Consider the following 13,722-nt stretch of genomic DNA (forward strand, 5'->3'; position numbering starts at 1 on the left):
GGTGGCGAAAAGCGGTGGTGGCAGCGCGCGCGAGGGAGGGAGGGACCTCCCCGGAGATCTTCCGTTTGTGCCATCCGAAGGGGTTGTAAATGAGCTGAGAGAGGGGGAGTGACTGAGGGGAGGGGGGAGGGAGTGACTGAGGGGAGGGAGGAGGGAGTGACTGAGGGGAGGAGGAGAGGGGAGGGAGTGACTGAGGGGAGGGAGGAGGGAGTGACTGAGGGGAGGGGGAGGGAGGGAGGAGGGAGTGACTGAGGGGAGGGGGGAAGGAGGAGGGAGTGACTGAGGGGAGGAGGGGGGAAGGAGGAGGAAGTGACTGAGGGGAGGTGGGAGGGAGACTAGAGGGGGGAGGTGGGAGGGAGAATAGAGGGGGAGGGGAGAATGAGGGGGAGGGGGGAGGAAATGGACCGAATTTTTTTTTTTAATGTAGCCCGTTGTTACGGGCTTAACGGCTAGTTTAATAATAAGTGCTTGCTTTATTCAAGTGTACTTTATTAATTGTATGTTTGAAATAAGGAGAATTGACTGCTTTCCTGTTAATTTCTTTTCCTTTAGTGAAGAGTAAGTCAACCCCAATGAATGGGTTATGCACCTCTGCCAGCAGATGGAGACAGAACAAAAATTGACATCAAGGCTATACAGTCCCGTTCTGACATCAGCCCGCCAGTATTATCTGGAAAAGTCAATCTGTGGACAAACCTGATTAAACTTGAACATTATTAGCAACAGGCAACCATTCATGTTTCTCAACCAACCCGAACACTGAGCTTAGCCAAAAGAAGGAACATATCTAGCAAACTAAGAACTATAGAAGCCACTTTTCACTTTTAGCTATCAATGAAGAGCAGGAATCATACTTTGCATCACTCTCCCTAAGAAGGTTAACCACAAATCCAAATCCAGCAGCTGAGGGCGGGTCTGGGTTTGACCTACCCTTCACTAAAGGAAAGGAAATTATCAGGTAAGCGGTAATTTCTTCTTCCTTAGCGTTCGGGTAGGTCAGTCCCAACGAGTGGGATGAACAAAAGCTAATCCTGAAAAGGGTGGGAGGCTGCCAGCGGCCCAGTCAAAAATTCCCACACAAAAGTGGCATCCTCCCTAGCCCTAACATCCCAAGTGGTAATGATTGGAGAAGATGCGCAAAGATGACCATGTTGCCGCTTGGCAAATTTCAGCAAGTGACAACAAAGCAAGCTCTGTCCACGATAAGGAGGTCATTATGGTAGCCTATGTGGCTGCTGAGGTTGCCTCATGGAATGTGGTCTAATCTGCTTTGGTAAGGCAACCTCAGCAGCCACATAGGCTACCATAATGACCTCCTTAACCTAGTGGGCAATTGTTGCCTGCATCATTGGTGCTCCCTGCTTACCTCCACCATGGAGCACAAACAGGCTTTCAGACTTCTGAATAATCTAAATCATGCCCAAGTACTGCAGTAAATGACACTTATCCAAGGAACGCAAAAGTTGGTACTCAGCTTCATCTCTGTCCCTGTCCAAGGCAGGCAGAGAAATGGGCTGTTTCAAATGAAAGTCTGAAACCATTTTGGGCAAAAAGGAAGGAACAGTCCAAAGCAGAACCGCACCCGGAGTCATAGAGAAAAGACTCATGGTAGGATACAGCCTGCAGCTCAGAGACCCAAGGAACCGAACAGATTGTTACCATAAAAACTGACTTCAAAGTAAGCAGCCATAAGGAAAGAGTACACAGCGGTCGAAAAGTCAGACCTGCCAAGAACTCAAGGACCAAGTTAAGATCCCACAAAAGCACCAAAAGCTGCAATGGGGGGCAAAGATGAATAACTTCCTGCAAGAAATGGGACACTTCAGATGGGAAGACAAAGACCTTCCATTGACTCTTCCCCGTAACAAGCCAGCAACTTGAACTTTCAAAGAATTAAGCCGCAACTTGAACCTTCAAAGAATTAAGAGCAAATCCTTAAGCAAGCCATTCTGTAAAAATTACAAAATCAAAGGAATATCCATCTTGAGCGGATGAGTGCCTCATGCAGAACACCAGGCCTCAAACACCCTCCAAACACTTAAGTTACAGAAGTAGAAAATTACAGAAAGTGAATAACTGTGCTTCAATAGCCGAGCCATTTCAATGGCCAAACCGTAAGACCGAACCGACCCGGATCCTCAAGCAGAATGGGCCCCTAACATAACAGATCTGACGAGACAGTAACCAGAGGGGACTGCCCACCAGAAGTCTCTGGAGATCGGTGAACCATTGCCTTCATGCCCAATACGGAGCCACTAAAAGGACAGTGTTGGTTTGACTTCCAATCTTCTGCACCAGCCTGCCTATCAAAGGCCAAGATGGGAACGCATACAGCAGGGCACTATGTGGCCACTCCTGAATGAGAGCATCTATAACCAGTGTTTTTGGGTCCCGCCTGCAACTGAAGAAGTGTGGAACTTTCACGTTGAAGTTTGCCAACAGGTCTAGATCCGGTAGGCCTCCCATCGGTCCATCAGGAGCTGAAAGGCCTCATCATCCAGCTCCCATTCTCCTGGGTCCAAGCTTTTCCTGCTGAGAAAATTGGCTCTGAAATTGTCCTTTATGGCAATATAAGAGGTGGATATGCTTAGGATATGTGCCCATACCATGAGTGCATCTATCTCCTCTGACATTTTTCGACTCTTGGTTCCACCCTGATGATTGATGTAAGCCACCATTGTCGCATTGTTGGACATTACCCAGACCACCCGAGCCTCTAGCTGCTCAGCACACCAAAGGCATGACAACTGCACTGCTTGTGCCTCCAAATCTGTTAAAGTTCCACTGCCGCTCCACCACATTCCAATACCCTTGGCACCATCAGTGCCTGACAGTGAGCCCCCCGCATCTGTTGTGAGTACCAACCAATCCGGCGTCATCAGGGGAATTCCCTTCCGGAGATGGTCCACGTGTAACAACCAGTTCAACTGGGATCTCACGTCTATCGGAAGAAGCAGCCTCACCACACAGTTCTGTGACTGCAGACGCCATCGGGAGAGCAAGGCCCGCTGAAGAGGGCACATATGTGCCCTTGCCCAGGGAACTACTTCTAATGTGGCAGCCATCAATCCCAGGACCTGTAGATAAGACCACATGGTTGGAGGAACAGCGTTCCTCAGGGATCAGACTCGCATCAACAAGTGAATCAGAGACTCCGGCAGAAACACTCTGCCCTGCCTTGTATAGAATTGAACCCTGAGATACTCCATGGTCTGAGATGGTTGTAAATTGCTCGACCAGATTCACCATCCAGCCTAGTTCCTGTAGCAAGGAAACCTCCCTGTGGGACATGCGAAGACTCTTAATGTTTTGGTTCGAATCAACTAGTCGTTCAGATAGGAATGAACTAGAATGCCCTCCTTGCAAAGGGCTGCCGCTACCACTACCATGACCTTGGAAAAGTCCTGGGCGCTGTGGCTAGTCTAAAAGGCAAGGCCTGAAACTGGTAATGATGATCAAGGATGGCAAATTGGAGAAACCGCTGATGTTCCTGCCAGATGGGAATATGCAGATACACCTCAATCATATCCACAGACATGAAGTACTCCACTACTTGAACTGCCATTACGACAGAGCACATCATTTCCATCCTGAAATGCATGACTTGTAGATCTTGGTTGACACCCTTGAGATCCAGTATGGGCCAAAAAGACCCTTACTTCTTGGGCAACACAAAATAAATGGAATATAAGCCCATATTTCACTGCAATTTAGGAATGAGGATCACTGCTTTCAGAATCAACAGCCATGATAATGTCGTTTCCACTTCTACCCTCTTCTGAGGGGAGCTGCAAGGCATCTGGAGGAATGTAAAGAAATTCTAGAGCATAGCCTTTCTGAACTACTTTGAGAACCCATTGATCTGAAGTAATCTGGCCCCACTGTGATAAAACTAGGATAGATGCCCACCTGTCTACCGCATCACCAGGTGAGCCCACAAACCTTCATTGGGAAGGCCAAAGGGCTCTGCCTCCGGAGCCTGTATCCTTTCAAGAACCTCGGGGGTGAAAGGACTGAGATCTGTGGAAGGAATGGGATCTCTGGGAAGAACCTCCCTTATAAGGCCAAAAACGCTGGTAGTCTTGAGAGTAGTCACTTGCCTGAGAAGTCCAGGAAACCGGCTTCTTATCCTCCAAACACGGGACCTGTGTCTCTCCCCATTTACTTGCCATTTTAACCAATTCACTGCCAAATAAAAGCGAGCCTTTGAAAGGCAGCTTAGTCAGATTGGACTTTGAAATAGTATCTATGGAGAAGTTGCGCAGCCACAGCTTTTGCCTGGCCACAATAACTGAAGCAGATCCTCTGATGGCTGTATGTATCAAGTCACAGTCTGTATCAGCTAAAAGGTTGGTCTCTGGTTCTACCATAGATCCTAAATCGGACCCAACTCCACCAGACTTTTGACAAAGCTGCAAGGTAGCCTGAGCTACCAAGGTGCAACAAGAAGCAATTTGCAAGTTCATCGTCACTGCCTCAAAGGCTTGCTTCAAGATAGCCTCAATCCTCCTATCTTGAACATCCTTCAGAGCCGCACCTCCCTCTACTGGGATGGTAGTACCTTTCGTAACCGAACACACCAAGGCATCCACCTTAGGGAAATGCAAATGTTCTCTGGCCTGGGGATCCAGGGAGTATAAACCTGCTAAATGTGTCCTCCTTTAAAGGATGCTTCTTGCGTATTCCTTTCCAGATCAATCCAATTCTGGATTGCATCCAAGAGGGGGAAGAAACAAGAAGCCTTGTGCAGGGTGACCAAAACAGGATCCTCTTCCTGCATCCCCAAGGAGTCAGGCCCAGCCACTCCGAGGGTTTTCAGATTTGGAGATATCAGACCCAGCAACTCATCTCTTGGAAAGAAATGTAGAATTCTATATGGCTTCAAACCTGGGGGAATATCCCCCTTCCTTACCAGACCACCATCATCATCGGTATCATCCTGATCCACCTGCATTTGAGCTCTGTCAGACAGCACTGCGCTATAGTGCTTGAACATGGAGACAGGCAGAGGAGCACTCAGAACACCTGGACAAACCTTAATAGGAACTGCCACCTCAGCAGACCGGCCGTGTAGAAATGTCTGCAATCCCTGAAAGAATTCCACCCAAGAAAAGGAGGCCAGATCCATTCCAGGCCCGAACCTGACATCCTGAGAACCAGTGTCCCCTGAGAACTTGATCTACAGACCAATCCGGGGAGGAGACATCCCTGCAGTGTCTCCCTCGGTCCCACTTCCCTCAGACGGAGGAGATGGACCATTGTTAACACAATCTAAAGGAGGCAAATCTCCCTGAGCATCCAGGCAGGACTGACACAAGCTTAAAGAAAGCTCCAGCTGAATGGCTCTGATGTGGTAGGCAGCACAGATAGATAGGCACTTAGGTTTCTTCACAGTGGGCGCCATGCTATAAGTGCACACGTTGATGAAGGCTCGTGCCTAGCTTTTCCACGAGTACAAGAGCACCTATTATGGACGCACAAAACATGTGTGTCCAAGTCCACGCGCCTAGGCTGCTCGTCTCACTGGACACTCAAACTGGACGCCCAGCGCTGACGCCTAAACTGGGCGCACAAGATGTGTGTCCAGAAGGAACAGCACCCAACTGCATGCACAAATGAGAATGGGCGCACACCCGAATGCACAAAGCATGTCAAAGTACCCATGGCCTACCATGCGCCATAAATGGAGAAGCCTGGATGCGGGGCCTCACCAAATAGCTGTTCACCCCACCATGCCTTTATTCTCTCCTCACCTCACAGCAGTCCTCACAGATGTGAGTGGGATAGCCAAATGCTGAGGGAACAGACCCTTCTCCTGCTGTCTTCCTGTTGCTGAGGTTTTTTTTTTGTTTTTTTTTTTAAGTTAAAAACTTTTACCTGAGCTCAGCTCTCCCTGGCTGAGAGTAGGAACAGGTCCCGGCTATGGGGGGAAAGGGCTAAAGCCTTCACTGCCAAGCCTCTCTCTGCCTATAACTGTTAATTGGAATTTAGGTCCATTCCAGTCAAGGCTACTGGACTGAGCCACTCTACTGAGGGAGGGAGGGAGGGACGGCACGGTATCACCTCAGGAGGCAAGTGATGCTACATGGACATCTCCTTTCCAACTTCTTTCTTTCTTTCTTTTTTTTTTTTTTTACACTCACAGGCAATCCCTGAAAAGGAAATGCATGTCCACCATCTGCTGGAGATGGTGGGCTGATGTCAGGGCAAGACTATATAGCCATGATATCAGCTTTTGCTCTGTCTCGATCTGCTGGCAGAGGTGCTTAACCCACTCATTGGGATTGACCCGAACACTAAGGAAAAATCTAATTTTAAAAAATGTGATAGCTGCTTTTGTTTGCAGCACACTATTATGCCTACATATACAAATGTTTGCTATGCATATCACTAAGATTTCAGTAATGCTAATTAGCTGGACCTACTTAGTTTTGGGTTTTTTTCCCCCTGACTCAGCAGTTTCCTCCTGCTCCTTTGTACTTTCTGCTCAAGCGGAACCAGGGCTGGGATCTGGCACCAAGAGCCTTCATTTGCAACTACTCCAGGATTTCCTCCCCTGTTTTATATCTCCCTCCCCCCACCAACATACCTAGTCTGGTCATTGCATTGTCTGTCCTGGGCCCCTTCTGCAACCTTGTAATCATGGGCCCTGAAACCAGCCTTCAGATATCACCCTTAAATAATAACCATGACTCCCTCCCTACCGGAGGTGGTGGTGGTGGTGGTGGTGGGGGGGGGGGGCATGTATGCTGCTTCTCCAGTATTCCCAGTCCTAGCCAACCCACAGATCCCTGATCCAGGGACTGAACTGAGGACCCTCTGCATGGCAGTGTACAGCACTTGGCACATGGGTCACTGTGCTGGCTCTTTGGTTATAAATGAGGTCATGTTCAGATCACTAGCAACAAGATGCCATGGTCTCTGCTCTAATATATTACAGGGTTTCATCTCAAGTTGAACTCCAGCAACCTTCTCTTTACTACAGTAATTAAATGTTTTAACTCCTCCTCTTCCTTCACACCAATAACAGCATGAAAATCAATTAAAATTATTTAAAGTTTACAAAAAAAAAATACTTCCCATTTGAAAAGCACCTTTGAAATCTGCCTTATATTAACTACTGGTGCCCATTAGGGTTTTTTTTTAATGATAAATAGCACGGTGGTATTGATGAAGCCCCTGCTAAACATCACACTGACGATTCACATGCAGGCAGAATCCTGCAAAATTCGTTCCTTACCAATGAACTGTATACCACCTCTCCCCATACCCAGTATATGCAAACATGTTACTGAATTGCTATAGAATTTCAGAAAATTTGCCACATAGGGCCTCATTTTCCAATATCGCATTGGTAACGCATTAGGGGGCGTTACCAATGCAAATGAGGCTTCTTTCGTGCAGTGGGGAAACATCGCGTGCGGCGATGTTTTCGCCATTCGCGAAAACATTAGCGCAATTCACGATGTTTTCCCAGTGTGCAATGATTCTTTGGGTGTTTCATCGCAGTGCACGATATTTCCCGGTTTTTCATCGCGGGCCACGATAGTTCCAGACAGCCCGTTTCAGGCTCCGGGGAGGGAGGAGGGGGGGGGGGAGGGAGAGAGAGAGAGAGAGAGAGCGAGAAAGAGAGAGCCTTACTATAGTGCCTATGCCCTAGACAGGTATTTTAATCCCTATGGGAGGGCCACCTACTAACTCGGGGTGGGGATTAGGTATGAGCGTCGGGGGTTGGGGGCCACTTTCGCATTCCACATGAGACCTACGGAAAGAACAGTGGTCTCTAGTGAAGATTTGCTGGCCGTCGGAGAGAGGAAACTCACTCCAAGAAGAGGTTTGGGCAACGTTCTCTCCACCTAGCTTGCTGGACACTCTACCTGGGCAACAACAAGCTAGGTGGAGAGAATGTAGCCCAAATCTCTTCTTGGAGTGAGTTTCCTCACTCCGACGGCCAGCAAATCTTCACTAGAGACCACTGTTCTTTCCGTAGGTCTCATGTGGAATGCGAAAGTGGCCCCCAACCCCCGACGCTCATACCTAATCCCCACCCCGAGTTAGTAGGTGGCCCTCCCATAGGGATTAAAATACCTGTCTAGGGCATAGGCACTATAGTAAGTCAGTCTCTCTCTCTCTCTCTCTCTCTCTCTCTCTCTCTCTCTCTCTCTCTCTCTCTCTCTCTCTCTCTCTCTCTCTCTCTCTCTCTCTCTCTCTCTCCCTGGAAACAGGCTGTCTGGAACTATCATGGACCGCGATAACCCTTCACTGGCCCGTAACGCAGTAGTTAGCAGCCGCGCTAACACTGCGGCTGTTTCGCCGCACACAATAAACTAGTTCCTGCTTTACATATACTCCGCCCCCTGAATACCAAATTACTAATTCGCGTTAATGCAATTTGCGAATTTATCGCACGCGGTAAACTGCTTGGAAAATGAGGCCCATAATTTTCTAACTCTTGCTACAGTATCTATCCCTAAGCTACTGCAGGAAACTGGGGGTTATAGATACAGGTGCCATAAACGCTACTCTAAAGCACTCATCCATTCTCTTCTTCCAGAGATATACTAATCCACCTCAGAAGCAGCCTGCACTCTACCTATTTTGTGGATGAAGGCCTTCATTTTCAGTTTTCACTGATTTTTCACCAGTTCCTAGATTCTGCTAAAATACAGTATCAGATTGTACCTATTTTTATATACATTTCTGATGCAGGTTCACAGATTCTATTGAAATGTTACTTGTCTTTATTATTTACCCAGAGCCATTCAGATTATGTGAGGCATTCAGGATACTATAAATAAATGTCATTTTCCTACCCCCATATTTATATCTTACTTCCAGTTTTTATGAAGGGAAAACTGGGGCACCATTTTATATTCCAATTTTTCAACAGGATAAAGGAGGCATATTTTTAAATACATTTTTTTTTGCTAGATTTCATCTTTTTATAATGAAAACATAACAATTCTCAGCCAATTCTTCCCCCCCCAGCCCATCATCAAACTAAATAAAATGAAAGACACCGTCTGTGGATTAAAGGAAGAACTCAGACGTATCAGCTTTCACAGAAAACACCAAGTTTAAAAACATAAAAAAATAAGACAATGTTTTCCCTTACCTATGAAATCCCAGATGAAGACATTCTTGTGGAAAATTCGAGCAGATTTGAATCCATGATGAAATACTTGTTCCAGTGCTGCTACCAGACCATTTTCCCCACATAGCAGGATGGTCAGACTACCCCGCTGTGGAAAAACAGTACCAAAGTGACACATGCTTCATTTCTCTTTACTGCCAGGTTCTAGAATTTAAAAATGTATAAATTTATACTGCAGAAAACATCTTACTGTCTATATTCAGAACTAAACAACCTTATGAGTGGATTTTAATTATCCAGGAAGCAAGCATGTAATAGATGGTTGAGAATGGAATACCATTTAATTAGGTCAATTAGACAATAGAGGTTAGATTTTTTTTTTAATTAAGCTGATAAAATTATGATACATATTTGGGAAGGGAAGAAAAAGATTTATTGTTTTTATTTTAATTTTTGTAGTAAAGAAAGTAATTTTTTAAATAAAAAATATTTTAAACTTGGACAGCTAAAAAAATTGTCTATTTCCTCCTAAGCATCATTCTGCTGTAGAGTATTTTAGTTTTAGGAATTTCTATACATTTACATGAAAATGAAAATATACTGAGAAGAGAATTTAAAATTAATAAAGGGCAATATTTTACAATTTGGGAAGAAACTGAATTTCCCTTTCTGATTTTGACCGTTTTTACTGACAGTGCTTCAAACCCTGCCATCTCCTCCCACCCCTTATTTTTTGGCTAAAAACATGAATTGGGGAGACACATTAGACAGCTGACGGCAGTATACCTCTTTTTCTGGTTTGTGGAAATGCTTCACAATATTGTTCACTGCCTCTCCAATTCCCTCTTGGATATCTCCTGCATTGGGTTCTGTAAGTTGAAGAAAAGAAGCTGAAAACAGTCCACAGCATGTTCAAACACTTGTTCTATGGTCAGAAATCATCTGATTGTAGGGTTGCAAGGGTTAAAAGTCTGCATGAGGTTTGGACAATGTTTATAAATTCTAGGGATGTGCATTCATTTTTCTTGAATTAGGCAATTTCAACGAAATTGCCTAATTCGGTATGGTTCGGGAGAACCGAAAAATGAATTAATTTTTTCTGAAATTTCAGAAAAAATTCATTTTTTGAATTAATGCACATTAACCTGAAAATCAGGGCCCCCCCCAAAAAAAACCCCAAACTGCAGAAAAAACGAAATTCTCATGGGGGGGGGCCCTGAAATGAAGCCTGACACGATAGCAAAACCCGAAGCACATCTCTAATAAATACCATTTTAGAACATAAGAATTGCCGTACTGGGATGGACTGAAGGTACATCAAGCCCGGTAATCCTGTTTCCAATAGTGGCTAATTCAGGTCACAAGTACCTGGAAAGATCCCAAACAGTAAATAGATCCCATGCTATCATTGTGCAGGGATCAGTAGTGGCTATTCCCTAAATTTAACTGGTTAACAACAGTTATGTGTTTCTCCTCCAGGAAGTTGTCCAAAACGTTTTTAAACCTCGGTTACACTAAATCCCTTAACCACATCCTCTAGCAATGAATTCCAGAGCGTAATTGTACACTGAGTAAAAAAGAATATTCTTCAATCTGTTTTGAATGTACTACTGCCTAACTTCATGGAGTGTCTCCTAATCTATTTTTTGAAAAAGAATAAATATCTGATTTACATTTACCCATTCTATTCCACTCATAATTTTATAGACCTTTATCATATCCCCCTTCAGTAGTCTCTTCTCCAAGCTATCCTAAACTATTTAGCCTTTCCCCTGTATCATTTTGATGGCCTTTCACTGTACCTTTTCCAATGCAACTATATATTTTTTGAGATGCAGTGACCAGAACTGCACACAATACTCTAGGTACAGCCTCACCATGGAGCGATAGAGGCATTATGACTTTCTCCATTTTATTCTCCATTCCATTTCTAATAATTCCTAACATTGTTTGCTTTTTTGAACATTGCTGCACACTGAACCAAAGACTTCAAAGTCCTGATCCTTTTTCCTGGGTGGTAACTTCTAATATGGAACCTAACATTGTGCAACTAGAATGGGGGTGACTTAACCCCATGTGTATCACATGAGAACAGTAACGGGCATGCACATACATTGCTGTGCACCCAAATACGCAGCCATTTTATAACATATGTGCACCTACGCGCGTATGTTATAAAATAGCCCTGGCGCGTATATGTGTGCACTCAATTTTGTAAGTGGGGGTGCATAGCCGAGTAAAGTTGGGTCTAAGCTGCGCAAGCGGGGCAATTTTATAACAGGTATGTGTCCACGCCACAACTAGTTCATCCACAAGTTTGCCCAGTTTACAGCTAGGTCCTCCAAATTCTCCTGGTTCACAAGCCTACATCCCCCCCCCCCCCCACCCCCACTTAACCCAGACCCCCTGAAACACCTGTGAGATGCCTACAAACAGTTTTATTTAGACTTACACTTTCTCAATAGGAGAAGTAAAGTTACAAGGCACGTGACATGGGTGTGTGCCCAGGCGCATATGTACTTATGCGCATATCTTTTGGCCCCATCCTGGAACACCCACACTGGCATTTCCTGGTTAAAGCATATGCTCTAACCCGTTAAATTATTCATATCATGTTATATTTATTCTACCTGCCTCTATCTTCCTTCCAGCTTGTCTTTAAGCCTCCAAGTTTTCCATACCTTGTTGATTGTAACTTTGACTTATTCCTTTTCCTTTGTTATCTATTATTTACCAGAATTGTTACCTCAGTTTTACCCTTTGTTAAAATGTAAACCGATCCGATATGGTTATCTACTATGAAGGTCGGTATAAAAAACTGCTAAATAAATAAATAAATAAATGCGTCTCTTTCTTGCTCAAAGTGAGATATTTGCGCATAGGGTCTTATGTGTGCATGTGGGAGACTTGTAAGATCAGGTGGACGCCTGCATGTCAGTAGAAGAGGACCGGAAGGCTCATCTGCCTACTGCTCCCAACATCCCCTGGGAGAGGAGTCCAGAGGTCACTGCAAGCGATCCAGGGATTGAATTCCACAGCCCCAGCTTCCAGAGGCCCTGCACCCTTTGCAGTAGAAGAGGACCAGAAGGCTCATCTGCATACTGCTCCCAGAGGACTGGTAAGTATAACTTTGGGAAATCTTTGGACCTATAAAACTTTGGTGAATAGTGAAATAGAGGGATATATTCTTTAGAGTTTGTGTGTATCTGAGGTAATAAGCAAGCCAGAGATAGTTAATTCTAGTGTCTGTCTTTCCCACCCACTCAACCCTTGATTTTTAGGCAAGAGGCACTTTCTCATTAAAGATCATACTATTGTAACTGCCCTTATTGAAAGTTTAATCATCCCCTTGTAGGACACTAGCTGATTAATTAGTAAATTCACCTGAAAATTTAAAATATTCTAATTCCACCTCCCTTAGTATCCTAAACTTAAATAGGAACTCAATAAAACTAAGATGAAGGCAGCAGTTCAGCAGCAAGAGTGGGGTTTTCCAGTCTTTTGCATTCAGTGTTACATGTATGATTTTTTTACCTGCCGCTGAGAGATTGTATGTGTGCACGGTGCAAAGAGCTCTGGCTCTCAGGGAACAAGTCTGATCTCTGGAGGCTAGAATAGAAGACTTGGAGGAGTTGAGGCAGACAGAGAGGTACATTGATGAGACCTTCAGGGACATAGTAGCCAAGTCCTAAATCCAATCTGGCAGCCCCAGTACTGCCTTGGATCAGAAAGTTCTCCCAGTAGGATAACATCACCATGGTGTAGCAGGAAGTGATCCTGTAGCAAGGACCTGCTCTCCAGGTGATGTATTGTCCTCAGTGCGAGAGGACAAGTCTCCCAGGGCTACTGCCCAGGAGGGAAGGGTTAGGCCGGCCATCATAGTTGGTGATTCAATTATTAGAAACGTAGACAGCAGCGTGTCTGGTGGACGTGAGGACTGCCTGCTAATTTGCCTGCCTGTTGCGAAGGTGGCAGACCTCACGCATCACCTAGATAGGTTTGTAGACAGTGCTAAGGAGGAGCCAGTTGTCGTGGTACTTGTGGGCACCAATGACATAGAAAAATGTGGGAGAGAGTTTCTGGAAGCCAAATTTAGGATTTTAGGTAGAAAGCTGAAATCCAGAACCTCCAGGGTGGCATTCTCTGAAATGCTTCTTGTCCCATGTGTAGGTCCCCAGAGGCAGGCAGAGCTCCAGAGTTTCAATGTGTGGATGAGATGATGGTGCAGAGAAGAGGGATTCAGTTTTGTAAGGACCTGGGGAAAATTTTGGGGAAGGGGGAGACTTTTCCAAATGGATGGGCTCTACCTTAACCAGAGTGGAACCAAGCTGCTGGCACTAACTTTCAAAAAGGAGAACAAGGAGGAAAGCAGACAGTCACTCAGCAGTGCATGGTTCGGAGAAATGTATCCTTGAAGGATACTAATGAAACAGAAGAGTTTGGGCATCCCAAAAGAGAGTTTCCAATAAAAGCAAATGTAGTCCATGTGCCTATATGTAAAAAATCACCGAAGCTAATGATTTCCAAATTATCCATAACAACTGAAAAGCAGGTTGTTAATACAAACAAAAAACACACTTTGAAATGTCTGTATGCCAGTGCCAGAAGTCTAAGAAGTAAGATGGGAG

General features: G+C 45.1%; 1 protein-coding gene across 3 annotated transcripts in view; it reads right to left on the bottom strand.

Annotated features, from left to right (window-relative positions):
- DENND5B (DENN domain containing 5B) overlaps window positions 1–13,722 on the bottom strand; it is a 476,583-nt gene that overhangs the window by 38,916 nt on the left and 423,945 nt on the right. For all 3 annotated transcript variants that reach the window (XM_029600012.1, XM_029600011.1, XM_029600010.1), the window contains 2 exons: window positions 9,881–9,963; window positions 9,116–9,242 (listed from right to left, as the gene is read on the bottom strand). In XM_029600012.1, the coding sequence (XP_029455872.1) occupies window positions 9,116–9,242; window positions 9,881–9,963 (210 nt within the window). The remainder of the gene's footprint in view (window positions 1–9,115; window positions 9,243–9,880; window positions 9,964–13,722) is intronic.

The sequence above is a fragment of the Rhinatrema bivittatum genome, chromosome 4, assembly GCF_901001135.1.
Source record: "Rhinatrema bivittatum chromosome 4, aRhiBiv1.1, whole genome shotgun sequence".
Taxonomy (NCBI): Eukaryota; Metazoa; Chordata; class Amphibia; order Gymnophiona; family Rhinatrematidae; genus Rhinatrema; species Rhinatrema bivittatum.